Source organism: Perissodus microlepis, chromosome 14, assembly GCF_051167445.1.
Source record: "Perissodus microlepis isolate ML-2025 ecotype Zambia chromosome 14, ASM5116744v1, whole genome shotgun sequence".
Taxonomy (NCBI): Eukaryota; Metazoa; Chordata; class Actinopteri; order Cichliformes; family Cichlidae; genus Perissodus; species Perissodus microlepis.
In genome coordinates this window covers 30715292-30737299 of record NC_140474.1, presented here as the reverse complement: position 1 = coordinate 30737299, position 22008 = coordinate 30715292, and the positions used below count along the sequence as shown (strand labels likewise).

The 22008-nt window shown below is 41.6% G+C and overlaps 1 protein-coding gene across 1 annotated transcript; it reads left to right on the top strand.

Annotated features, from left to right (window-relative positions):
• The first annotated feature begins 658 nt into the window (after positions 1–658).
• LOC146374211 (period circadian protein homolog 2-like) lies at positions 659–20327 on the top strand. The gene is made up of 22 exons (XM_084950370.1): positions 659–821; positions 4736–5286; positions 6980–7072; positions 7280–7434; positions 7565–7686; positions 9751–9952; positions 10739–10790; positions 11394–11536; positions 12344–12422; positions 12524–12630; positions 12722–12875; positions 12971–13079; positions 13158–13437; positions 13582–13738; positions 13862–13998; positions 14075–14281; positions 14377–14622; positions 14928–15997; positions 16157–16376; positions 16470–16701; positions 16815–16965; positions 17331–20327. Exons 2-22 carry the CDS (start codon positions 4844–4846, stop codon positions 17484–17486), a joined length of 4515 nt encoding a protein of 1504 aa, XP_084806496.1. The 5' UTR covers positions 659–821; positions 4736–4843; the 3' UTR covers positions 17487–20327.
• The last annotated feature ends 1681 nt before the right edge of the window (positions 20328–22008 follow it).

The following is a 22008-nucleotide window of genomic DNA, read 5'->3' as shown; positions in this document are numbered from 1 at the left end:
TGCATGGCATATGATACACATCTGTACATTAACTAACAAATGTATGTGGGCATGGTTTATCTGTGGTCTCTGAAAGAAAAACAAATCGCCACAACTGAAGGGTAGAAATAGATGTGACGCAAGTAAGAATGTGTCAAGCTGCCCCACCACAGACCTGTCCCTTTGCTTCGATAAACACTTTCACTGCATTATCGATGCTTGCGCTTCTGTTGAAAAGGTCACACAGGTGAAACATTTCAAGGCTTCCAACAGCAATCACGCAATAACTCGCACTTGCCTTCCCGAAATGAGTTTCTAACTTTTAGACTGACTGTCATTTTCTGTGACACTTTTTTCTCTCTGTCATCATCAGTTCCTGTTCCTCCTTGCATTTTTTTTCTTTTATGTAATTTTAACATTTGATAGGTTGTTGTGGATTCTGCTACTCACGCAGTCGTAACTGCCCCACTCTCACACAACATGAGATTCCACGTGCAGTCAAAGCCTTGTTTATGTAAAACGACGGACAGCGCTTTAGGCCAATGAGCTTCCGATATCGCATTTCCGTCACGTTCTCCATGGAAACCCCTTGCTTCCAGCCAATCGGAAAAAGCACAGGGAGGAGTCTAAATTGAGGTCGCGAGCCGGGCTCGGCGATTCGCTGATAGGCCTGTGGCGGAGAGAACCGGGGAGGATCCATTCGCTACTGTGTCAAGCCGTCTGACGCTCTGCTCCCATTGAGGAATACTGAACGGTATAACTGGATAGTTTTTACGTGTCGCTTTTGATTTTACATCTCGCTGGAGACCACCGGAGAGAGGATTTTTCCAACTACTGCTCAGGTTGGTCAGCTTTCATTTGCGCCCTTTCGTTTTAGCAAGAAAGATTGACGAGCGAAAAAATAAGTTGCATAACAAAAATGCGGTCTGCGCATGCGTGAACCCCGAGTTGCTCTACTTATTGTACTTTTAAAACCAAAAAATGCCGGTTATATTTTTTCTGTTCAGTCAGACAGCTAGATAAATGTTAGCTTTTATGAAATATGTCCTCTGCGGGTGTCTCGCCGTGGATTTGTGGCTGCTTTTTAACGATTCGGTTACTTTTACATAACTGTGTCAGTGTACCGTGCACTGGATTGCAGGTCAACGTGTGTGTGGATTTTGAATAGCAGGTCAATGGGAGTTAGATGGGGGAAGGGGGTCATTTTTAATGTTTTTTCCTTTAATATAAACGTTATCTAATACGAGAGTATCTATGTGAGAAATTTCATATGCACGGAAGTGTAATATTAGACGTATAAAAAGGCTCTTCGTCAGGTTTTACTTTTTAGCTGCTCGCACTCGAAACACTTTTACAAAATGGCTTTGAATTGTTGGCACAATTATGGCCCGAGGAAGTGGTTTAATTTCTTTATATAAGATTTTTAAAAGTGTTTGTTAAATGTTTGGATTGACAAACCTGGGGAAGAAGAATAATCAGATTAAGATTATTTCTATCTAAAACTACTACTTTTGCCAGATTAAAAAAAAAAAGTATATACCGCGCATGTTATTCAAAAGCATTTATTTGAAGCCTAAAAATGTCACTTGAGCTGTCTTTTATTTTTCACCCCAAACGTGTGGCTTTCATATTACAAAGCAGTTTCCCACAAGGCCAAAACAGTGATTATACCATGGCAACATGCAGCTACAGAAAAAAAAAAGTGTGTGACAATAATCACACACACACCCCAGTGTCTTCTTTTAACAATTTTTACAACTTGTATGTCAGCAGTCATCATTAATAAGTAATATCTTAAGTTGGTGGCCTACACTGTGATGTAACTCACTCGGTCTGATGCCATTTTTATTGCATATTGAGATGGGCCATAACAGGAGGGGGTTAGTAAAAATTATAGGTTTTGCCACCGTATGTGCAGCATCTTTCTACATCTATATTGATGTTGTCTTCCACTAATATTTGTTAAGCCATGTTTTAACTTTGTGTGGATTGTCAGATGAGTTTATTTTTGTCAAAAACGTAACAGTATGCCTTTATTGGTCTTCATGTGATTTTAGTTTCGCATGCCAGTTAAAAGTGCACTTCAGGAGGAGCTGCTTACAAGACAAACCATGTGATTTTATGAAACAAGGCTACCATAGCGTTGTGCTGCGCTATGGCCAAATCCATGTGACTGGAGCAGGGTTGTATAATGCCTGAGATCTGTGCTAGTGTGCTGGCTGTATAAGCCCTCTAGTTGAGGGCTGAGCTGGAAGCAGAGGGAGTTCAGTTTCATTATGTCATTATTCTGCTCAGTGACGTGTTTGGCAGTGTTGCAGAGAGTTTGGGAAGACTCTCTGGTGGTTGGAGTTGTAATTTTGCGCTTGGATGTTGTTGGATGCTGGTGTTTCTTGTTATGTTGATGGAGGAAGGGGGGTCACTGGTAAGCCAACGTCTGCACTGCATGGTCTTTCATTGAAGTTGAACACACTTTAAAGTACAGGATAGTAGTCAGATTTTCTTCAGCAGTTTCATGTATGGTTTGTTCTGTGTTATGTCCACAGGGAAGCCGGTGTTATGACAGTTTGCACGAGTTTCAGGGATCAGTGCTTAACATATGGTCGTGTTTGTGTGTGATTTACAGTTTAGTAAAGCTTCAGTTTATCCATAGTGGACCGCTCCCACATAAGCACATGTGGGGAATGATTTACATAAACATACTTCAATTACTTAGTTTTTTTGTCTGTTAACCTAATGTTTTTTCTCTTTTTGTGCATTTATTATTAGCTCTTCAGGCTCCCTATATGAAATAATCTGAGCAATAAAACTAACTTTAGCTCATATATTGTAAACAAAATTTACCCGTGTGATTTTATGAGATATGTGCTGACATGTATAGAAAGTAACTAGAGGACACAATTCTAGGAAATGCTGGTCTTATTTCCTTAAAGAGAATGTAAATAATAATAATAGGAATAAATATTTTGTTGCCATGATTACAAGCTGTGGTCTTTCTTTTGTTTGGGTGATATTATTCTAACCAGTTGTAACTCCTTGCTCTCTGCCGATTGGTCATTTCCAGCAGCCAATAAAACATCTCTTCACAGCGCCTGGCTGCTTCCTCCTTTAAACAAGAGTGGGTCATTTTCTAAGTGGAGTGGGTGGTTTGGAAAGTCTGCTGGGTTGCGTTTTTTTATATATATATATATATATATATATATATATATATATATATATATATATATATATATATATATATATATATATATATATATATATATATATATATATATATTCTAGTTTAAAAAAAAAAAAAAATGAAGAACCTACTCTTAAAACTTTGAGAAGTTATGTAAAAGTGCTTATGTAAAGAGAGAAGAATAGACAGGCTGCTGAATGTGCGCGCTTACATAAATCGCTGCAACCTGACACTGGAGAGCAGCAAAATAGTAAAATAGTTTGGATTTGGCCTCAGTACCTATTGCCGGTATTTCCTGTTCAGCTTTGAAAGACACGAATAGCTCCAACCACTGCTGAGGTAATTGTAGGAGGATAAAAACTGATAAAACTGGATCTTGTATTTGTCTTTTGGAGACCAGCTTTTACTCCCCAAGATCTTCTAAAGGCTCTTATTTAATTGCGGCTTTCCAGAAGCAAGTGAAAAAAGGTCTCTATTTACAGCATGGCTGAACTTCTAACACAGAAGTGGACAATTAGTTTTCTCAAGGGGCCACTGTTTTGGAGGGTCACATCAATAAGCTGAACTTAGTTCTGTTCAGTATTATATAGTATAAAGTGCTATTGGTGGCTAAAATGGGAAGCATTGGGAAGTCCTAATTTCCCATTAAACTCATGAGGGCTGCTCAGGGACAATTAAAGGGCCTAATGTGGTCTAGGGGCCACACAATGACCAGGTCAGTTCTAACACTGACTTGAATGAGAACACAGGCCATATATATTCACTTAAATAATTACGAAATATAATGTGTTTTTTAAAAAGGTAATTGCTAAAAGGACTGTGCATCCACGGTCACTGTACTGTGTTACATAAGGCTATCTTTGATTTTTAATATGGACAGTTAATGTGTATGTGTGGGAGCTGTATCTGTAACATTTATGATACGACTGTTTCTCTTAAAGACTGCTTGTCAGGTTTTCCTCCTACCGCTTCATTGTGTAATTTGTGATGCAGCCATCCATACAGGAGACTACTTAAAAATAAAACCCAATTTTCATGCTTTTGTTTTGTTTCTGCTTCTCACATCCAAGTTGGTCCTGATTGTGTGCAGGCGGCGGAGGTTTTTGTTTGTACTGTGTCAGCAGACCTGTGTTTCATCTCTGGAGACTCACCTTTTTATTTGATAAACTGAACCAGATTAAGCTGGTCTGGGACTGATGTCTACCTGGAAAGGGCAAACGACTGGCCTATTTACTGTGCAAACCTTTTGAAAGATGTATGGCAGCTCCTTTGGTGTGACTGTGTTAGTGTTTGTGTAACAGCAAGATCATTTTATCTGTGCTGCGGTGCCCTTTTTATTTATGGTTGACTTTTGAAAATGTGGAGATGTGAGGCCACACAGGTTGATCAGATCAAAGTCATGGTTACTGTACTTTGATAGATGGGTTGATTTAATCCACATTGATTGCTTCTAATATTAGAGTTGTGTTCCTTCTGCTATTGATCTTCTATCATTAGAAGTGTACTGTGCTGTAAAGTGTTGGTATGAGTAATTTCACCTGTTTTTGTTTTGTTTTTTGTCTTGTTTGTTTATTTCAGACTGCATTTCCACTCCTGAGACAACAACCCCATTTATGCTACAGTGCCATCAACTTTGTGGCATTGCCATGTGGAAGGTAACTTAATCTTCCATCACTAACCTGTCCCATGTCTGAGGATAGTGATCCAAAGCACTACCTGTACTCAACCCTGGACGGGCGTGAACGGAACCGGGAAAGGGCAGGCTTGCACATGGAGGAAGCGCAGGGCACTCCCTGCAGCTCCATTAGCCAGCTTCACCGCATGGCCAGCTACAGTGAGGGTTGTGGCGGGCAAGATGGGGTCGAACTCGAACCAGAGTTAGGATTGGCCTCTGAGGGGAGCGACAGCAGCCATGAGCACCCGGGGTCCCCCCATGATGACAGGAAGAGACCGCGCCCACCTTTGCACGAGGATGTGGAGATGGGTGGCAGTGGCTCGAGCGGGAGCGGGACAGAATCCCATGGCAACGAGTCACATGGCAATGAGTCCCACGGCAACGAGTCGGTGGGCAGCTCAAACGGCAATGGCAAGGATTCCGCTCTCATGGAGTCCTCGGGGAGCAACAAGAGGTGAGAACCCATCAAAACCACTGAATCGTGGTAAATGAAGTTTTTTTTTTTTTGTTTGTTTGTTTTTCTTTTTCTTTTTCCCACCACGGTGGGGGAGCGGACCAACTAGGTCACGGAAGTAAGGTTCATTAAAGTCATTGAAGGGCTGTTTGAGTTTTGCTGGGCTGAGTCATTGCTATAGTCCAGTAGACTGCTTAAGCTGGAGGAAAGCAAGTTGGGAATTGGTGTTTATTCCTAATCATGACTAATCAAAAATGACAATAAGTGTCGGTATAGGTTCATATCAAAATGTTTTGTTTTGGGGTTTGTTTGTTTTTTTTGTTTGTTTGTTTTTTTTTTAGAAGAGAAACTGCAGGAAAAGTGAATATTTTTGAGACTCTTTCTAGTTTATTGAAATTTCACTATTTCCCATACTCATTAGGGTGTGAAATACTCAGCTCACACTCATATTATTGGACCTGATAATTACATGTCATTAAATTTGATTTCAATTCGGTTCCCACTTATAGTTTTCTGGCCTCATCTTTTTTTGATTAACCATATGGGATTCTGAGATGTAATCCTTTAAATAATAGTCTTGTTTGAAGAAAATGGCACACTTGGTGAAGATTGTTGTTACATATCCAATGCTGATGCTTTCTCCATCTCCATTTACATCCATGAGGGGGGAGAAAATACTGGAAACGCATGTCAGCTATACTTGAAACAGTGACGCCTCATCTTGATTGGACTCCACACCTAATACTGTGTTTCCTTCATTCCACTGACTCTGATAGATTGAACTTGGGATTTATAATAGGGCTTGCTTAAAAGCCCTATTCCTTAGAAGTATATGAGAAAATGTCTTTCTAACTTAATGTCCTTCTTAATAAGTTTATTGCTTCAGTGACTAATTTCATGTCATCTAAAATTTAAAAAGGGAAAAGAAGATTGCAAAGGTGAAAGTGCTAATCTCGAGACTTAAGAGACTAAATGGTACATCAGAAACCAGTGGATGACATCACGGTAGCTGCATCCATCTTTTATACTGTCTGTGCATCGACTGTACAGTGTCCACAGAACCACATCCGTTTGTCATACTCTTCACACTCTGTTTCAAAATAGGACTTTATCACGTTTAAGAACAAACTTTGTGAACCTTTGTGTCACGATTTAAATTTGAGGCAAACATCCAAGAGAAATAAAATGCATGTTTGTAAAAAGTCTATGTCAAAAGTCAGTTTATAACTTGTTCAAAAAAAGCTTTTTGTGGGTGGCTTGACCTGGTTGTTTAACTGCCCACAGAATTTTCCACTGCACTTTGCGTTTCTTGAATGCTCCTTTTTTTTTTCTTTCTTTTTTTCCACTATACATTATCATAGTAGTCTTCTTTTCAAGGTTTAGTATTTGCCTCAGAGGTAACTAAATGAATTAAGGACTTGAAATTTTCTTTTTAAATATAAATTTTCATGTGACTTGAAAAGCACACGTGGATATAATTGGTTAATTACACTTAACACTTGTTCACTTTCTTTAGTTGTCCTTCCAATATTTTTTAAAAAAGAGCAGCTCATATGACGGTGCAATTCTAAGAACAGCCTATAGCATCAAATTCCTGAATCACTTAAAATGTTTGCTCTTCATTTTTGTTATGCTTTTTGTGGTTTTCCTGCACACCTTTGTTCATAACATGATATTGTCCTTGTGATTACAGCTCAAACTCTCATAGCCCCTCCCCGCCAAGCAGCTCCAATGCTTTCAGTCTGGTGAGCTCCGAGCAGGACAACCCATCAACCAGTGGCTGCAGGTTAGTACACTTCTGAAAAAAAGCCCAGCCCAAATCTACTGGTATTTAATGCAACAACAATTGGAAATGAGAACAGAAAGGTCTAAAACCCCTTGACAGTACGTTCCCCTCCTGTTCTGCTTCCTTTGCTGGAAAGCCGAGTGTGACATCAATGGTGAGATCTTGTCATTTTGACACACGTGTCTCTGTCTCATTTGGGTCCTGCAGCAGCGAACAGTCAGCCAAAGCTAAGACACAGAAGGAGCTCTTCAAGACGCTCAAGGAGCTGAAGATGCACTTGCCGTCAGAAAAAAGGAGCAAGGGCAAGTCGAGCACTGTCAACACTCTGAAGTATGCACTGCGCTGTATCAAACAGGTGAAAGGTAAGACTTGCCTTGTGTGCATTGTTTTCATCTGTGTGTTCATGTTGTATGACTGATGTTATACTTACTTACATACTGAAAATAAACTTTTATCTCATGTGTTCACTTATCCATATTGTCTTGGTTGCAGCCAATGAGGAGTACTACCAGATGCTGATGATTAATGACAGTCAGCCACCAGGATTTGATGTAACATCTTACACCATTGAGGAAATCAACAGCATCACCTCGGAATACACCCTTAAAAACACCGTAAGTACCACCGCTCTTTACCTCATCTTAAAGGATAAACAGCTAAACCAGTCTTATGCCTGAATGGTGAAAACCAATGTTATTAATGATAACAGTGATAACAAAGTTATGGAGATGAGCAAACTACCAATATCAGATACATGCCATATAGCTAATTGGCTAGCTATTAGCTGTTACTATAGAAAACAACTGTTAGTTATTTTCTTTCTTTGAGACATTTTATGATTTACTGTTAAGTATCGTCAGTGTTTTTCAACATTATTCAGAAGTTTGTATCATGAGTCATATTAGCTGGTGAAGTAACTTGGCAAGTTAGCCAACTTTCATTTCTACTTCGATTTGGTAGCAATGAAGTTGGCAAGTGAGATATGGCCAGTCAGCTGGTTGTACCATAGCAGTGCTTTAAGAAACCGCATAATGATGGTAATTCTTTTAAAGTTGGCTGTAAGTAAGTTACCAGATTAGCTTGGATGAATTAGCCAATCCTTAGCCTCTCAAGACACTTTGCTACATAAGATCACTTAGAATTGTTTTAACTTGTTAGCAGAGAAGCTATCATTCACTAATAAAGATGAAAGGCCCATCAGTAGCCAGATGGGCCTCTGACTTTTGTTGCATAATGTTAGCATATCTGCTAATGCAGTCACATTCCATTGCTAAGCTAACTTGAGTGCTAACATTATAACAACACTGAAAGTTTTCTGTTTTTGTTTTATTGCTTGTATGTGGGCTTTCCTGGTATTATTCATTATTTACTTTATTTCTAAGTTGGACTATATGGACAAAACCATTGGGCAACCTACATATTACAGGAACTGTTATGACATCTCACTCTAAAGCTCTCAACATTAATATGGAGCATTCACTCTTCGGGAAAGACTTTCTAAGTCGGGAATTTTTTCCCCATTCATCCAGAAGTGCCTTTGTGAGGTTAGATAGCAATATTGGATACAACTTCCAATTTCTAGTCTTTCTAGTCTTCCCATAGATGTTAGATGGGGTTCAGGTCAGGGCTCTGTGCAGTCAAAGTTCTTTCACTAAAGAGAGGTGCAATTTATCGCTCACTTTCGACACCGCTCCGTCCAGCGGTTGAGTTTGTGCTTGTTGATGTAAAGTTTGCATACAGCTGCTCAGCCATAAAAGGTTGTGCCATGAAGCTCTTGGTACACAGTTTATGTGCTGATGTTAATACCAGATCAGTTTTGGAAGTCTGCAGTTATGGAATCAGCACATTATTGACGACTTTTACTTTTGCACTATGCACCTCAGCACTTACAGTCAATACAGCTCTCTAACTTTATGTGGTCTGCTGCTTTGTGGTTGATATGCTGTGACTCGCCCATTGCAATAATACCACTTACAGCTGATTATGGAAGATCTTAGAGGGAAGACATTTAACAAGCTGACTTGTTACAACAGTGGCATTCTAGTCCAGTAACACTCAGCCAGACTCAAATTTAGGAAGATCTAGTTGCATAACTGCATAACTAGATGCTTGATTATATACACTCGTAGCCATGAGACTGAAAACACCTGAATTTACAGATTAAGAGTTGTGGCCCAACACTTTTATTCATGTACAGTGTGTGTCAGTGCATGTATGTATGTTATTAAATCAGACGCATCCATGGGCTTGTAGGTAGTGAGCCTAAGAGTCTAGGCTCACTACCTACAATCTTACAGTTTTTATTTGGATAACACCACCACCCCCATTTCCCTGCACTGTTAAGGCAACAAAAGCAGGAGAAAGTCTGTCTCAAGAAACCTAATTATAGCATTCAAGAGGGAAGCCAGAAAAGGCAGAGTATTCTCCACAGGGGTGATGACCATTATAAAAAAGAACACGCTTTATTGTTTATTTATTCTTGAAGTTGATGTGGAAAAAAATAACAGACGTAAGATAAAGAATAAAATGGGGGATGACAAGGAGCAGCCGATCTGTCATCTGAGTAGTAGTAGTAGTCAGTTTGAAGATGTGTTTTTAAATCTTCTGAGAGGGCTAGAAGTACCTAATTTGGTAATCCTAAATGATTAATATCTTTTTGTTTTTGCCTTTGCCTTTAGGATATATTCGCTGTAGCAGTGTCTCTCATCACGGGGAAGATTGTTTACATCTCTGACCAGGCAGCATCCATCTTGAACTGCAAGCGGGAAGTGTTCGACAACGCCAAGTTTGTGGAGTTCTTGACTCCTCAGGATGTCAGCGTGTTCTACAGCTTCACCACACCATACCGCCTGCCCTCATGGAGCATGTGCACAGGAGCAGGTAAGGATGACGAATATGTATAAATATAAATGAGATCAATTTTTGTCTCCTTGACATAATTGGTCATACAGTATGGTAAGGGGCACTGTAGACACGGATGGTAAAATTTCCAAAATAGTGTCACGTGGCAAACCAACATGAAGCACATGCACCACCTGCACATGGAAGTATTTCCTCCACATACTCATGTTCATACATGCATAGCACATATTTCATTAGCATTCTCAATCACACATTAATAAATGTATGACACTAACAAATGTGGCATGTTTGGCAGTCAGAATGTCTGTGTTAACTGATGATGTGTACACCTTCAGGTTGTATTGCATTTAGATTCTTCTTATCACAGAGTTGGTGAATTATTGGGTTGTAATATTAATTTTCTGTCCAGTGGTCATACAAATTCCACTAAAACTCATTTCAGAGATTACAAATTTGTGCATTATCTTTCAAACATTTTCTCCAAAGGGACTTATGTTCTATAGTTGATTGCACTCCCACTTTAACAACTGGAAGCTGGTATCAGTCCAGTGAATTCCAGCATTTCCACTCATAAGCGTCTATAATTTTTTTTGTAAATTGTCTCAAAAATGACTTCTTTTTTTTTATAAACTTTTGTAGTATAATTGCATCTCTTGCATTCTTATCTATGATACATGAGAGGCAAACATCTCAGGTCTGCTGAAGAGTATTTTGAATATTGATGACTGACAGATGGCTGAGTGGGAAGTACTCATGCTAATTCAATTATTCATCCCACCTTTTTCCCCTCTTCTTTTTATTCAGAGTCATCTCCCACGGAGTGCATGCAGGAGAAATCCTTCTTTTGCCGCATCAGGTGAGTGGCAGCAGTCGGCAGCTGCTTTGATCCACAGTTTCCTGTCTAAGCAAGCTCTGAGTCAGAGGAGGGATGGTGGGTAGGAGAGGGGAAAAGTGAGAGGAGGGAGGAAGTCAGCAGCTTTGAGCTTTTGAACTTCATCTCCATCTAGTGGCCAGATGGGGTACCTGCTATTGCTCATTTAAACTTTAAAGTTGTATATTTATATAATATAGGTTGAGCTGGTTTGGACATGTATAGAGGAGGAATATGCCTGAACATGGATAACAGGAGGATCAAAAGAAAGGTTCATGGATGTAGAAAGAGGATTGTTGGTGTGACAGAAGAGGGTTAGGTTGAGCATTGTAAGTTTGAGTTAATTTTTCTAACATTTCCTAACACAAATGTTTTTATGAAAGAAATGATGAGCTTAGGACTAAAACCACAGTTAACCACAGTTAACTAAATAATTACAGTAATTTCACTACATGATTAGTAGATAAACTGGTAAAAGGATCTCTTAATGCTTTTAGCTCATTTTTCTTTCTTTTAATTTTGAAAGCCAAAATAAAATCATCATTCATTATTATGAAAGGGTCTTGACATTGTGTGTTTGCATTCTAGTGGTGGCAAGGACCACAAAGGAGACCTCCAATACTATCCTTTCCGGATGACTCCGTACCTGATGAAGGTCCAGGACGCTGAGCTGGCTGAGGAGCAGTTCTGCTGCCTCCTGCTGGCTGAGAGGGTGCACTCTGGATATGAAGGTGAGAACTGTGCACTGTTTTAATAAAGCACTCAAGCGTATCACCCAATAATGAATGCAGTTTTATTTTGTTTACCAGTTACTTCTGACATCTATCAGATGGAAAATAAAGTCATTTGTTTCACACGTTCAGAAGTTGAACCATAGATGGCACAGTTTTAGACACCATAGTGTCTAAAACTATTATACTAGTTATACTAGTTAGACTATGCAACAAAATGTATAACTAAGGTACAGTTAATCAGAGATGACAGCCTGAAATGTACCAGAGAAAGATGCTTATGGGATTTTTTTTATCCATGTGTGTACTCGAACAGATGGTGAGCCTTATGATAATCTCTATAAACAAGTTATCATCCATCCAATACTGTCGCCACTATAAAAACTGATCACCTGGAAAACAAGGAAATAGTGTTACATTTTTTCTGCAAGGCCATTTTAATCTGATTAACTTTTTTTTTTATGTGTCACATTTTTAAATGAGGTTTTAATTAAACTAATTAGTTGGACAAGGGTCCAGGTCTCCTTTAATAACAAAAGCAGCCTTCAGAAAGTGATTAAGATTCAATAATAGATTCATTGTTTCATAGTTGTTGTTTTTTTTTTTTTGTTTGTTTTTTTATCCAATTGATCAGTTTATTTCCGATCAATCCCCTTGCTCGTGTTTTGAAAGTTCAAAACCAGCTCGTGTGAGTTTAATCCTTTTAATGTGAACCAAGAGATGCTATCATCCTTTTTATGTTTCAGGGGATTACTGTACAATCATTTTGTTTACTGACATTTTTTTCCCTTCCCTTCTCACACCTAGCTCCCAGAATACCTCCTGACAAGCGTATCTTCACCACAACACACACCCCTAACTGTGTGTTCCAGGATGTGGATGAGAGGTGAGTGGACTGAATCCTTCTATAATCCTTACAGTGGTGACTTGTGTGAAGTCATCCTGCTGGCCTGTTTTCTACTAAAGTAATTACTGTTTTCCCAATAGGGCTGTGCCTTTATTGGGGTACCTCCCTCAGGACCTGATAGGGACCCCCGTGCTGCTCAACCTACACCCGAGCGACCGACCCTTGATGCTGGCTATACATCGCAAAAGTACGAACATTTGCATGCATACCTGGACTGTCTCACTGCGTTCTTATACTCTGAGCTCTTCTGCTCACACTTTACCTTCTGTTACCAACAGTTCTGCAGTACGCTGGTCAGCCGTTCGATCATTCTTCAATACGTTTCTGTGCAAGAAACGGCGAGTACATCACAATCGACACCAGCTGGTCCAGCTTTGTCAATCCCTGGAGCCGCAAGGTCTCCTTCGTCATTGGCAGGCACAAAGTGCGCATGTAAGTATTCCCACTGTGGTGGGGTTTTTTGTTGTTTTTTGGACATCTGTATTTATGAGGACATTAGGTGACAGCTCTATGCCTGCATGTTTCAGGGGTCCTGTGAACGAAGATGTTTTCGCAGCACCGGCTTTCCATGGAGGGAAGATCATAGATTCAGACATCCAGGAAATCAGTGAACAGATTCACCGGCTGCTGCTTCAAGTATGCACGCACACGGTTCACTTTTACACACACACAAGAGGCATTTGACAGCTCCTCTAACAGCTCCTCTCTCTGCAGCCGGTCCACAACATGGGCTCCAGTGGTTATGGTAGCCATGGCAGCAATGGATCCCATGAGCAGCTGGTGAGCATCAGCTCATCCAGTGAAAGCAATGGGAACATTACAGCAGGGAACACAGCAGAGGACACAGGCAAGACCAAGCCCGCCAGGACTTTCCAGGAGGTCTGTAAAGGTGTCCACATGCTCAGGAATCAGGACCCTCAGATCGGTCTGCATTCCCCATCTCCCACGCCGTCACCTTCTCTCCCCAAACATGAGCAGAAGAAGACCCATGAGAGTGAGTCCAGTTGGCAACTATTAAGTTCAAAATAAACAAAGTGATTATTAATTTAAGTAGATCAGAAACACATGCAGAGTGTCTTTTGGTTCTCCTGCCTGTCTTCTCGTGTGTGTTTCTCATATTATCTCCTCTTCTCTTTAGCATTGGCAGCTCAAAGATATTCAACTGTGCGTCCAAAAGATTCAGCGCCCCCTCTGCAGGCCAGAGACGGTACTGCAGTCAGCATGGAGGACTTCACCTACAAAGACCAGACTGTGTGCTCCTACCAGCAGATTAGCTGCCTGGATAGTGTCATCAGGTCAGGCATAGATTTGGTGGATGAAGTCATTTGCACAGTAATCCCTGTGCAAAGGCAGAGAGATCATGCTCTGTTTGCACAATATCAAAGCTCTCTCATTTAAAACTCCTTCTTGTTTCTTAGGTATCTGGAGAGTTGTAATATACCCATCACAGTGAAAAGAAAATACCAGTTCTCCTCAAACACCACCTCCTCCAACTCAGATGATGACAAGAAGGGCTCAGAGGATGGCATGCAAGTGCCTCAGGATACAAATGCAGGTATGTAGTAATCATGCATCTGTGCACACAAAGTCTAAGGTACTGGCTCAGCACTAACAGAATCTTTCTCATTTAGATCCCTTGATGTTGGATTCTCAGTCAGGCCTGTCAAACATGAAAGCACTAAAGAAGCCTCCATCTGGGGCAGCTGCTGTGGTGGGAGGCCCCCTGGCACCCCTCACTCTGCCCAGTAAGGCGGAGAGTGTGGTGTCCATCACTTCTCAGTGCAGCTATAGCAGCACCATCGTACATGTGGGGGACAAGAAGCCTCAGCCAGAGTCTGGTGAGTTTCTGTGTCTGCAGAAGCATAGCAGGACTGTCATTAGCTGTGTTTTAATGAGTTTATTTGACTGATGTTTATGGCACTGCTTTGTACAGAGATAATCGAGGATGTTGCAGAGAGCCCAGCACCCCCTGCGCTGCCTGTCAGTATGGTGTCTCCACCCAGCCAAGGAAAGGAGGCCTACAAGAGGCTGGGCCTGACCAAGCAGGTGCTGGCAGCACATACCCAGAAAGAGGAGCAGGCCTTCCTCAACCGATGCAGAGAGCTCCGTAATTCCAGGAGCTTCCAGAGGGACTGTTCCACATACCTGTACAAGCACAGAGGTCCACCTAATGTTGAAGGTACTGTAAGCTTCAAATTTAACGTTTCTGCTTTGTTGGGAGAAGATATAGTTTAGCTAGAAGCTTAACAACTGAGGCTACCAAACACAATAAAAGTTCTACAAAGAGGGAATAAGGCTCACCTTTAGATTGACTTTATCTTTTTTTTAATCTTGTCTTTTTTAATCTTATGATTTTACCAAATTCCCAGTTCATGTGGGGAGTATATTCCTGGTCTCCAGTTAGTGCGCATCTACATGCATTTTTTTATTCTCCAACTCAACAAAAATGACATTCTGACCTCTGCGTCTATATCCTCATTTCAGAATCACCTGGACCACGAGGCACTGCTAAACAAGGCACCGTTAGGCCAGAAACTACTGCCAAGAAGGGTAACCGCAACAGGAAGTCCAAGAAGCCACGGATGAAGCATCCCGATTCATCAGACAGCGCTGTGTCAAACCGTAAACCACGCCCCCCTCTCCAGGGCCTCAACCAGACCTCTTGGTCCCCATCAGAAGCATCGCAGTCAGCTTTTAATGTGTCCTACCCCACCATGGTCCCTGCATATCCGCTCTACCCACCAACACCTGCTGCTCCAGCTCAGGCTCCCCGACCGGACCCCTCTCTCTCTACAGGATTTGGAGAAGGGCAGAGCACCCAAGCCCCGCCTACTGCCACTCCGTTTCCTGCACCCATTGTTACACCTGTGGTAGCTCTGGTGCTACCCAATTACATCTTCCCCCAAATAGGACAAATAGGAGCAGCTCCGAGACCACCATTTTTCCCTGAGCAGGCCCAGCCGCAGCCTGCATTCGCTACCCAGCAGCCCTTTCAGCCCCCTCAGCCAGCCTACACCATACAGACGCAACCCCCCTTCACCAGCCAACAGCCATTTCCTGTGCAGACTGCCTTCACCCCCCAGCAGCCATTCCAAGCTGCCCAGACCCCTTATACTACCCAGCAGCCTTTCCAGGCTGCTCAGTCCGCATTCGCTACTCAGCAGCCGTTCACCGCCCAGCCGTCTTTCCCAATGCAGGCCCAGTTTGTAGCTCAAGCCCCCTTTCCACCTCAACCTTTCCCCTACAGTCTCTCCAGCGAGCCTCCCAAAACCCCTGCAGCAGAGCCTCGCGAGGGTGCGGCGTCACGATCTTCCACCCCTGCTTCTGGGGCGAGAGAGCCCGCCACATCACCGCCGCTGTTTGAGTCCCGCTGCAGCTCGCCCCTGCAGCTCAATCTGCTGAGCATGGAGGAGGGGCAGCGCTCAGTGGAGCGTCAGGACACTACAGTAGCCTCTGCTGGAGGACAGGGCGGCAGTGCGGCAACAGCGTCTGTAGGAGTGGGAACAACAGGGGATAAGAACGGAGGCGCCTCCAAGCCTGATAGCCAACAGCAGGTAGGAGCCACAGGACATTTACAAATACTAACACAGTGAATTGAAACAAAGTTACTAACTTGTACAGGTGCCAGCACTTAAACACAAACTGTGTCACAGCGTGCCAGTGGAGAGTGAGTGTGGAATTATCTCTGATGTGTGCACCACCTTGTGTCTTAGGTGGAGTCTCCAGGAGACGGGGCTCACAGTGACGGGAACTCATCATCCTGCGACCTGCTGGACATCTTGCTGCAGGAACAGGAAGACTCTCACTCTGGTACCGGATCAGCCACGTCTGGATCCATGGGCTCAGGGTCAGGCTCTGGACTGGGCTCGGGATTAGGCTCAGGCTGCATTGGCTGTGGTACCTCAGCTAGCGGCGGTTCTGGCAGCAGAACAGGTCAGTAGTTGAACATTGAGGTCTGACAAGAGTTTCCACAAAATTGAAGTTTTTTGGGGGGTTTTTGTGACTCTGTCTTTGTCTCCCCCACAGGGAGCAGCAACACCAGCAAATACTTTGGCAGTGTCGACTCTATTGAGCACGACCCCAAGTCTAAAAACAAGATGAGGGGAGAGGGCGGGTCTGAAGGCGGCAAGCCGCAGGACAAAGTCTCATCTCGAGGGGAGGGAGAGCATTTCATCAAGTATGTCCTACAGGAGCCCCTCTGGCTGCTGATGGCCAACGTTGACGACAAGGTCATGATGACATATCAAATGCCATCCAGGTGAGTCACTAAGTGGAATTAAATATTATAAGCTTCACCACTTGTATGAAGTATTAACCTTTTAACTCCATTGAATATCGTTCACACAAATGTATTTGTTTTCTGACCATCAGAGATATTCAAAGGGTTTTGAGGGAAGACAAGGAGAGGCTGAGGCAGATGCAGAAGAGCCAGCCTCACTTCACATCAGACCAGCGACGAGAGCTAGTGGAGGAACACCCCTGGATGAGGAGGGGAGGCCTGCCTGCTGCCATCAACGTTAAGGTGGGGGACAGACACAGTTTGTCAACACGCTTTAAGCATAGTTTAAAAAAAAAAAACACAGCACTCCCATTGCAAATAATTTGAAAAAGTATACCTGACACATGGAAAATAACGTGACTTGTGTTCTGCAAAAAACACAATAGTTGTACACTACTTTCTGCAAATGAACTTTATAGGGAAGATGGCAGTTTTCATGCAGGTTAGTGCTGCTCAAAGTCATTACAGATAACTGACAAGGCAATAATGAGACAAAACAAATGTAATGAAGCAAAACAATTAAAAATATAACCATAAAATGGATTCAAATGAGCTAAATGTATATCTATAAATGTTGTAAGGTAACGATGGCATGTGTTTGTGTTCAGGAGTGTGTGTACTGCGAGGATGCAGCAGCGGCACCCATCGAGGAGGATCTGCCTGACATGGACATGAGCGAGCTGGGCGAGGAACTGAGCAGAGACAGTCAGAAAACCCAGAGCCAGTCCGGGGAGCCTCAGCCTCAAATGGAATCAAGCTCCTAAACAACCAGCAGAGGGCATGTGCATAAATAGACACTATGGATGTGACAAACAGCTGTGTGCCTGACCATCCTGAAGAACACATACATGCACACTACAAGCAGAACTCTGTGTTGTGAGTGTGATGGTTAGGAGGGTGTACACTGCTTGTGTGTGGGTGTAGGACTGCTACTGTGGTCCAGTTCCTAATGCACCCCAACAGGGGGCAGTAGTGCTGTACAGCAAGTCACTTTTTCCATCTCTCACACACACATTCTTTGAAAAGACCTGTCTCTATTTTTTTATTTATTTCTCTTTTAAAGGTAGAGCACATTATAAATCTAAAGCTAATGACTGAGAGATACTACTTTTAAATATGTAAGATTTTGAAATGTTTTTTTTTTTTTATTATTCTAAGTGTCAAGCTGTCAGAAGCAGCCAGGCTTTGCTGTTAGAAGTTTCTCCTGCCCAATTTTGTTTGTTTATTCCTGACTCACCACATGATCCCATTTAATAACAAAAATAAACAAAAACGGAAAAATGACAAAAAAAAAACTTCACAGCCCAGGATCCACGTCATTTTCTTGTTAGGAATAGCTGAATAGTAGAATAGTGGGGATTCTCATTGGATGATGAAGGTCAGTGGGTGGGGATTGGCACTTTTTGTATTTTGAATGAGTTTTTATGTCACTGCTCGTCCTGGACCTGAGTACTCAAAGTACGCAGGCGCAGCAGTGTTAGCACCAGACAACAGCCAGCAGAGCGACATGCGGAGGCTTGCCGGAACTTTCCTCAACTCTGACAATCTTATACCTAACGATAAAAGCTATCCGTTTATGGGTGTTATTTATTATCTAGCAAACGATCTGCCCAGAATATTTTTAAGCCAGATCTGTTCATCTGAAAGACTAATGTATTGCATTTCTAAAAGCTTGGAAACGCTACAGGAATTTTAAAGTCGCTTAAGCAGCAGAGCTAGCCTCTCCTTTTTATACAGCACAGTCTGTAAGTGTTGCAGGCCTCTGCAGACCTTACAGAGCAGCTCAGGTGCTATGACAAAAAGTGGGCATCATCAAAGATCAAGAAGCTGCCAAAATATTTTTGTAAAACGAAGCAAATGACAGAGGAGCGATGCACTAAGAGCGAGGACTTGTAGAAACTTCAAACTCCAACTCTTTTTTTGTTTCTTTTTAAAGAGAAACTTGCAGCCATACATTTTCTAGAAAGATGAGTAATATCTTTTCTGTCAGTGTGGTGCAGCTGCACTACATAATTTCACTTTTAGAACAAATAACTACATTTTTAGGGATTTTTGTTTTTAATGCAGTCCTTTTTCCTTCTTTTCTGGATCTATTTTTGCATCAAAAATTAGAACCCAATGCCTAATTTTTCTTCTTCCTTTTTTTTTTTTTTTTTAAATAATGCTTGTCATGCATGTCGAAAGGACTAAATCATTAGTCTCTGCAGGTGCAGCAATACAGATCCTGGAGTACTGTGAAGCCTATTGGCCAGAGCAGATGCGCGACGCTGACGTCATTGCTCAGCATTGGCACTGACGTCTGCATGAAGGTGGGAAAGCAGTATTACATGTGTAGCAAATAAGAGGGATGATATTTCCCTGCTATTTTTTCCTCTCTCTCTTTTTTTTTTTTTGGGTGAAAGTGGGGTTTTTTACACTTTGGCCCGAGAAACATCAGCTCCTGAAGTATTAAGTAAACGGGTCCACCCTGCCTCTGCTTAATTGACACAAACCGTACAAGAAGTAGAGACCACTCTGGTGCTAAGGCAGAGAAACTGTTGGGCAGGGCTTGCAAGTGTACCTGGACCAAGAGCATCTCACCAACTTCGTTTTTCTTTATGGTTTTTGTTTTCTCGTTAACTTGGCAATCTTTTTTTTTTTTTTTTTTTTTTTTTTAATATTCTGTTTTTCTATTCCTCTTATTTGTGTCTTTATTTTGTTTGTTTGACTTTGGGGACGAACCCTACCTCTTATAAATCCCAGGTTCATGTTACTGTAAGCAGAACGTATGTGGAATGTGTGCACCTGTGGGCAAAGAGCAATGGACAGAGTGGTGAGATACTTCTGAGTATACTGAGTGATTCCAGTGTCTGAGGGCTCGTACGGAGACTCTTTGCCTCGGACTGGCAGAGGTTTATGGACTCCTCCTGAGGAGAGTACGGCGCCTCTCACCACCTTTAGTAACTGCATCTTTCTCTGTCATTAATCTCTTTTTCTGTGCAAAATATCTCCAAGGAGCCTGCAACGCTCACTTGTGTATAAAAGACCAGATATGTCTCAAGTCATGTTTAAAACTGACTTTGTTTCATAAGTCTCCATAAAGAGAGAGACGGATTTTAAACACTGGTGATCTGTTGGATGTTCCTTGACCTGTAAATGCGTACACACAGTATCGGCACGTGATGTCGTGTATGGTTATATAAACCTGTCTTATTACCACTGTGAGTCTGTGGTATAAGAATCTGGCACATTTCTGTGCTTTTTTTTTTTTTTTTTTTTTTTTTGTAAATTTTGTCAAACAAGACATCTCACCTCAATGTTGAACAGCCCCATTTCCAAAAATGTTGGGATGTGGCATAAAATTTAAAATGAAAACTTAAAGCATGGACCTGCAAATCCTAAAGACAAATTCAAAATGCTGCATTTTCTTTTCTGAACTATGAAATGTGTCCGTTTTAACATTAAATATGTTGTCTTTGTACTCTTTTTTTTTTTTATATATATATATATATATATGAGAGAGAGAGAGAGAGTTTAAATGTGTAGCTTTTGTTTTTATTTTGTTTTATGCCGTGTTCGAACATTTTTGGAAAGTGGGATTGTGTAATAAAGCTGCAAAAATAGAACCGCTCTGATTTCTGTGTTCTTTTATTATACAGGAAGCTAAACACTAACGAGGGCATATGGAGTCCAGTTAAATGGCTTTTCGTGTTTGGCATTCACACAAATCACATTTAAATTCTAGAAAAAAATATTGCTTGACTCCTTTTTAATGTTTCTGCTAACACTTGAAACAAACGTGCATCAAAAGTCAGTTATTCAACATTGCAAAATGTTGACTGACTTAAAATCCTTTTTTTTTTTTTTTTTAAGTAGAGGGAAGTTAAAACTTTTATCTTTGCGTTGTGTTGCCACGCTGACAGCTGAAACAGGCTCCAATGCTCCAGAGGTTGGATAAATATATATATATGCACTGTTTTCATCATGACACACTACGATTATTCAAAAATATCTTGAGCCTGTAAAAGTTCATTAATTTGAAGGGGACCTATGTGTTTCCTTATTTCCTGTCATAAACATGCTGTTACGGTGGTGGATGCTCATATTAAGCATGTCCAAAATGTTCAGTAATGAGGTCAGTGTATGTACAAGTAACGGCTGTAAATCAAAAGCTGAGACTTAAGAGTTTAGACTGCTCTTAACACAAAGTTTTTTTTTCCTACTCCTGGCTCTGTATGATGTCAGGGAGAGTGGATACCCTAATACGTTCATCTCAGCTTCAGAGCTCCAACCACTTGCTGTTCAAACCTTTAACTTGCAAAGGGCAGCCAAGGAAACTGGCTTAAATGGAGAGAAGCTGAAATGCATCATTTCAGACAAGCAGGTGAATTTGGGAGGGAAGGGAGGGGGTCTGTAACAATCCTCTATTGGAGCTGGAAATCTGAATAATTAGGTTTGATCGTAGCAGCATAAGGGCCGCAACGACATTTTGACATTTATTTTAAAAAGCAAATGCATAATGTGATAAATTTGTGTCTTACATGGGACACAGAGGCATCCCCCCCGCCGGCTCATAAGAGGCGATTGTTCTCTCAAACAGTCAAAAACAGTTGAGAGTCCTGAGGGTGTTTTTCAGGGTCCCCTGGGGATCTGTTTCAGCACCATATGCTCTCTTCTGCTGTTGAACCTCTCTCACACCAACTGTTGCGCTACACTGACCTTTAACCTCAGAATTCATAAGCGTAGTCGCAAACCCACAGCTGATGTATTTGGTCAGATAAGTCTTCCTCATGACTGATCGCCTTCCCTCCCCTCAATGTTGTCGGCCTGTCAGCTGTCATTTTCCGTTAGCAGATTGAGGCAGTGTGCAGGGGTTAACTCTGGTGTCAGCATAAAATCCGACCACACATTCACGATGTGTAATATCTGAATGGTAAATGGTTCTTTTTTTTCCTACTGTAATTCAGCACTCAAAAGTGCTTTATTCAACTTTCCTCTTACACCCACTCACACCTGTTCATGCAAGAACTTTTTCTTTCTTTTTTTTTCCTGTACAAGTGCTTCCAATATTCACACACATTCATACTCTGATGGATGCATTGGAGAGAAACCTGGGGTTAGTATCTTGCCCAAGGACAAAGTCTTAAGACTCAGCTTTTGATTCACGGTGGTTAATTGTATGTACACTGATCTCATTACTGGAAATATCTGACTAAAAATGTACATTTTCTATGATGCTGTGAGTTTGCATCAGGTACGTTTTGGTTAAATGAAAGCTTTGGGGATTTCTGTGGAGTCCTGTGGTAG